The sequence below is a fragment of the Triticum aestivum genome, chromosome 7A, assembly GCF_018294505.1.
Source record: "Triticum aestivum cultivar Chinese Spring chromosome 7A, IWGSC CS RefSeq v2.1, whole genome shotgun sequence".
NCBI classification, from domain to species: domain Eukaryota; kingdom Viridiplantae; phylum Streptophyta; class Magnoliopsida; order Poales; family Poaceae; genus Triticum; species Triticum aestivum.
The window spans coordinates 105790267-105796386 of NC_057812.1; the positions used below are offsets into that span (position 1 = coordinate 105790267).

At 47.0% G+C, this 6120-nt stretch overlaps 1 protein-coding gene across 1 annotated transcript; it reads left to right on the plus strand.

Moving 5' to 3' along the window:
• The first annotated feature begins 1620 nt into the window (after nucleotides 1–1620).
• Nucleotides 1621–3353, plus strand: LOC123150219 (thioredoxin H2). Its single transcript, XM_044570052.1, has 4 exons — nucleotides 1621–1865; nucleotides 2076–2254; nucleotides 2776–2901; nucleotides 2994–3353. Exons 1-4 carry the CDS (start codon nucleotides 1784–1786, stop codon nucleotides 3126–3128), a joined length of 522 nt encoding a protein of 173 aa, XP_044425987.1. The 5' UTR covers nucleotides 1621–1783; the 3' UTR covers nucleotides 3129–3353.
• Nucleotides 3354–6120: the final 2767 nt, after the last annotated feature.

The window sequence follows — 6120 nt, forward strand, 5'->3', positions numbered from 1 at the left end:
GCACGCTGTGCAAAACAGGATACGGCGCTGGCGACAGAACGGGCTGGTCTGGTGGGTCCGTGCCGCCTCAGCGGCTGGCGGCAGCCCTGGACATGTGCTGCTGCAGCGGCGTCGTTCCAAAAGAGTTAAAGGCTAGGGAACGGGAACCAGTTCAGTCAAGTGTATCTACCGCTATATCTATCTAGCGGCCTGGGCTTTGCATCAAAAGGAGTCCAACATGGAACGGCTTCAAATCGGTCTCTCTGATTCGATGTGAACCAAAGGCGAGAGCAGTGGTACGTTTAGGCTGCAGGGGAACCTAACTCGAGACGCTTCTTTCCAGGACTTTTCGCTTTGACTAGGACATTGTAAAATGGATCTGTCCGAACGGAGTCAATGGCGCTAGATCTTTACTCTTTTGGAAAACGACGCCACTGCAGCAGCGCATGTCCAGGGCCGCCGCCAGCCCCTGAGGCGGCCGGGCCCAGCTGCTACAGGGCTGCCGCCAGCCCCTGAGGCGGCAGGGACCCACCAGGCCAGTCCGTTCCGTCGCCAGCGCCGTATCCCGTTTTGCGCAGCATGCCGCCTGACGCCGTGGCGGCAGGGCCTGCCGCCTCGCGCCGTGGCGGCAGGTGCCACATGTCGCTTGGCGCGCCTGCCGCCACGGCCGAGGCGGTCCTTTTTGTCACTTTTATCTGGGAGGGGTCTTTTTTGACAATTCCGTTCGTCAGGTGGTCTATTTTGACAAAAATTCTTGGAAATTCTTCTTTTCTAAACGAGTGGAGTCGGAATCTTTAAAGGCGCACACACACGCACCCCACATGCCACCCCATCTTCATTCCTTTAGGTGTCTTTCCTTGATGCCCTCTGCGCCTAATATTCTTTGATTCTTTAATGGAACAAAGTTCGAGTTTGCACCGCAGGTGCGCTATCCAGTGGAAAGATAACGTCTTGAACCTCAAGCCCAAGTGAGCGTGCTGCAGATGTGAGCATCTGGAATTTGATTGGATTTTGACACTTTGTCAATGAATAGGAAGGTGGCCTCCGTTTGTAACTTTTGAGAATAAATCCCCAAGAAAGATGCATTGTTTGATAAATGAAAACAACATCTAGATCAGTGGTGCATTGCTGACTGTAGGTACGTAGTAGTAGCAGTGTGCAAAAAAAAATTTTGAGTTTTGGAAAGCAAAACAGAAAAGAATTAAAAAGAATTATTCTTTGCCGCCAGACAGCAGCCTTCGATTGTGTACACGACAGGTGCGCAAACCCTTGCGAGCATCTATTCTTTGCCCCACACACATTGATGCATCTATTTGCTAAAGCTTCTGGGTTGAAGATGTATAGGTACATAGTACTCCTACAACTTAGGCTGGTCATAGTAAGGAGTATATGATACTAGTGTATTATACTACATTCATAATGCATAGTAATATAGATTAGTATCATAGGTGGTCTCATTTATTGCTATACATGACACATAGTAGCATAACATTTATTATGTTACGGTATCTATTTATGTTACTGTAATTATCTCTCTTCTTTAATTGACTGTCACATAAGCATGTTTGTGAGTCCCAAGTGTATGTTACTATTTATGTTACCTTCACTATGGCTAGCCTTAATCTTAATATAGAGGGACGTCGAGGGCGTACACGAGACCCGCAAGACTAAGCTTTGTGAGCACATATTCTTCGCCGCATCCAGACGGCTGATCCACCCGTAGGCCTTAGCTCACCGGCCCACTATATAATGCCATCACCTTGCACTGACTCCTTCCTCCTGAGCTCACCCCTCTTAGTCCAGCATGAACAGCTACTATTACTACTTGGACAAGTCACGGCCGTGGTTCTGGTGGAGCGGCGGCGGCTGGCGCAGATTTAACGATGGTATGCATGCTGCGGTGCTCCCTGCTCCATCTTTTTTCTTTCTTTCTTCTCTTTCTATTCGAGCGTCCTAACAGAAACGATGTGCGCACAGATTTTCGGTTCTGGATCCCTGTTGTGTTCTCTTCGTGCTGATTTATCCAATAAAGAAACTTTCTTACTTTCCTGTAATTTTAACTATACCCACTTCCTTGATTTTGTTTAATTCTGTAGGCAGACGTTACCCTGCAGTTAATATAATTATATTAACTGCGGACTCCTTCGACTATGCGTTGGGCAGAAAACGATTAATCGAACCCCCTCAGGATAGCTCTTCCGGAAGTGTGATCTCGATCAAAGACATGGATGAATGGAAATTGCATTGGAACAAGTCTGCTCCATACAACAAGCTGGTACGTACGTACCTAACCTAGCTAGTACTACTTCTGTCTTTTTATTAGTCCCCTCGCATTTAGGCAGTGGCGGACCTAGCCCACTGGGCCAGGATGGGCCAACAGTGCAATTGTATATATAATCTTATTTTTTATTTTACTTTTTAGCATTTTCTCTATGGTATAAAGCCCATATTTCCAATCTCAGGGTGGGCCGTGGCCCACCCTGTCCATCCTCTACCTCCGCCACTGCATTTAGGGTCATATTTTCATCATAATTTTAACTAATAAAACATAAGTTACATGTAACAAAAATAATATCATCAGAAACTATGTTCAAATATGAATTCAACGATATAATTTTTTGTGACATGTATTAATATTTTGATAGTTAAATCTATAGTCAAACTTTGACACAAAATACGAAACAAACCAGTAAACCAGGACAGAGGTAGTAGCAGCTAGCTTTTCTATCTCTCAAGTTTCTTTTCTTTTCTGGAGACTCGACCTCTAGTAGAACTCTAATGTTTGAAATGATCTAGTTGGTGTATGCGTTCTACGACAAGAATTCCACGCTGTACAAGGCCATGGAGAAGCTGTTGGAGAAACTCGCCAAGCAGTATATAGGCAAGGCAGACTTCTGCAAGTTGGACGTCGACAACTTCGAGGTACACACACAACCAGATGATTCCATGCATGTATCATTATTTGGAAGCGGACGCGCGTGATTATTGATATCAATTATTAACCGTACGTGCAGTATTTGGCGGGGCTTTGCGGAGTGGAGGGAGCGTATCCGACGTTCGTGCTATTCAAGAACTGCAAGCAGGTGGGCAAGGTCGTCGGCCTCAAGGACGACGAACTCGAGCGGAGCATCGAGCGAGCGCTAAACTAGTACTCAATATATTTCGTGTGAAGAGATATAATATGACCTTCATATACGCATCGGCAGTGCGAGGTACATGCAGGTGCATGCTGCAAAACTACTATGTACAGTAGCTAGAATAAGCATGGTACGAAACTTGTCGAGAGATGTTGAGTATTAGATGTACTAGTCCATGGACCTATGCTACAGCATGATATGAGCTACAGTAGAATTTTAGAGCATCTTCAGCGGCAATCATCTGCTTTGAGCGCTCATATGCCCCGCGTTCACATCCACACATCTCAAATTGGCCCCCTCATATTGAAGCATTTCGACGAACAGGTTACGTGCGACGTGACTAGAGCACGCACAAATGCCATGGGTGTGAGCAGTCTTGGCCAGATCGTGGTCAGCTTGCTCATGGGCGCGAGCTCCGGCCTCGGAGTGGCCCTGGGCGTGACCTCCGGTTGGGTGCACGAGCTCGGGCCTCGGAGCGGCTGTGGGTGTGAGCTCCGGGCGGGGCCTGCGAGCTCCGGCCTCGGACCGGCCATAGGCACGACCTCCGGGTGTGGGGCCGTGAGCTCCGGCCTCGGACTGGCCGTGAGCGCGAGCTTCGGGCGCGGTGGCACGAGCTCCGGCCTCAGAGTGGCCGTGGGCGCGCGAGCTCCAGCCTCGGGAAAGCCATGGGCGCGAGCTCCGGCATCGGGGTGGCCATGGGCGCGAGCTCCAGGCGCAGGGGTGGCCATGGGCGCGAGCTCCAGGCGCAGGGGTGGCCATGGGCGGGACCTCTGGCCTCGGACCGGCTGGCGCGACCTCTGGCCTCGGAATGGCCGTGGGCGCGAGCTCCAGCCTCGGGGCGGCCATGGGCGCACGAGCTCCGGCCTCGGGACAGCCATGGGCGCGAGCTCCAAGCGCAGGGGCGGCCACGGGCGCGAGCTCCGCCCGCGGTCTTCTCACCAAGTCACTGCAAGTGGGCCCCTGTGTGCATGCAGCTGGCTGCCCGGGCGTGACTGGACCCATTTGAGACGGGTCTGAGTGTTCCTAAATACTCAATCGTGCAGCTGCGCCATATGGGTGTCACGAGTACACACGCGAGAGCCGTCCGTTGCGCCCGATCGCCACCGACGCATGCGGAATCGTCCGACCAGAATAATAATAACCCACGTCACGACAAGCGCAAAGGTGCGGCCCACGTGGGACACTGCATGAGATGGGGATTCAGTTCAAACTTAGATCTGCATGCATTTAATTAGCATTTTCAAAATTTTGAAAAGCTATAACTTTTAGACCAAGCGTCGAAATTAAGATCTGTTTTCACCCTTAGGTTAATCATGACGAGATCTTTAAAACTAGATCCCATATGAGTATGTTTTGACTAACTTCTTTTATGAGCAACTTTGGGTGCTACGGAGGCAACTTTAGTGCTATAGGAAAGCACCTTCTTGTTAGTTTGTTTAGTATGACTTTCTATGATTGAAAATCTCTTTGAAGTTGGCTACCATGACTATCTAGTTAACTAGCTTCACTTCTAAGTTTTCTACCATAATTAGCTCCGCCTCCAATTTGATAGTATTGTAGGCAACTTAGTTTCTGGGGTAGGCTAACATTATTCTAAGCTTCTTGCCATGACAAGCGAGTAGCTTAACATCATCCTTAGTTGCATGTAATACCTTTTGGTATGGTAAACAACTTAGTTTCATAGAAAGGCAACTTACTAACAATGATGGACCACCTTTTCAATGTATTCTAGGCAACTAAAATAGAAATGGCAGGCAACAGAGCATCACAAGTAGGCAACATAGAAAAAGAATGATAAGAAACATCCCAATATTAGTCGGCAACTAATTTGTAAAGTTACGCAACTAACATCAATGTTAGGAAATTTCATAGTATTTTGTAGCCAACCGAGCATGAACCGTGGGCAACATAAAAAATGGACATCAGTGTTAGGCAATTTCATAGTATTTGTAGGCAACTAAGCATCAACAACAGGCAACTAATCATCAATGATAGGCAACTGTGCATCAATGTTCAATTTCATAGTATTTGTAGGCAACTGAGCATCAACTGTAGGCAACTGAGCATCACAGATAAGCAACTGGGTATCAATGTTAGGCAACTTCATAGTATTTGTAGGCAACTGAGCATCAATCGTAGGCAGCTAATAATCAATGATAAGCAACCGAGCAGTCCTGATAGGCAAGTTGGATAAAGTTAGCAAGATTCACAGCACATAGTGCAGTGAAGTTGCTTGTATGTAGCACTAAAGGCACCTCATGTTTTGTGTGATTTTATTGTTTTGACATAGATCAACCTAATAGAAAGTCATACCAAGCCAAAAAAAGAACATGATGCTAAATGAGGCAACTTTAGTGCTAAGTAGGAGCTACTTTGATGCTAGATGAATTGAACCGTATCTATTAGTGAAATCACCTAGTAACCTCCTAATTAGATGTGTGCAGTAGTGTAATAGGTGGCATAGAGTTAGGATACTTGCTACTTATGGTATACAACTTAGAGATGAAGCTAGTCAAATTGATAGTTGCGATAACCAACTTAGAAGGATTTTTCGTTGATAGGCGGTCATACTAGGAAAAAAAAGAAGTTGCTTTCTTATAGCACAATAGTTGCCTCAATACAACCCAAAGTTGCCTGCGAAAAAAGTTTGTCAATATGTGCCCATATGGGATCTAGTTTTGAAGTACTCGTCATGAGAAACCCAACGGTGAAAACGGATCTGAATTCCGATGCACGAATCAAAAGTTATACCTATTAAAAAATTTTGAAACCCAAATAAAATGCATGCAGGACAAGATCGTAGGTGATTTCCTGAGTACCGTGAATACGTCAAGTAGTTTTCTTTTAGGATGTCAGTTGGTTTTGGAATCACGTGGGCGTGGGATGGTAGTGTGAGAAACTGATTTGCTTTTTTGGGAAAGTGACAGTCTGCCTTCCTTTTGGGGAGAGTGCTCGATCCCGCGAGCGGGCGCTCGGGTGCCAGGTAGCCACGTCCTTGAGTGTT

Bases quoted from the DNA above. Each gene is read 5' to 3' on its own strand.
- LOC123150219 (XM_044570052.1), top strand. From the start codon at position 1,784: ATGAACAGCTACTATTACTACTTGGACAAGTCACGGCCGTGGTTCTGG. The intron at 1,866-2,075 runs GTATGCATGCTG...TTAATTCTGTAG, and splicing joins CTGGCGCAGATTTAACGATG to GCAGACGTTACCCTGCAGTT. The intron at 2,902-2,993 runs GTACACACACAA...CCGTACGTGCAG, and splicing joins TGGACGTCGACAACTTCGAG to TATTTGGCGGGGCTTTGCGG.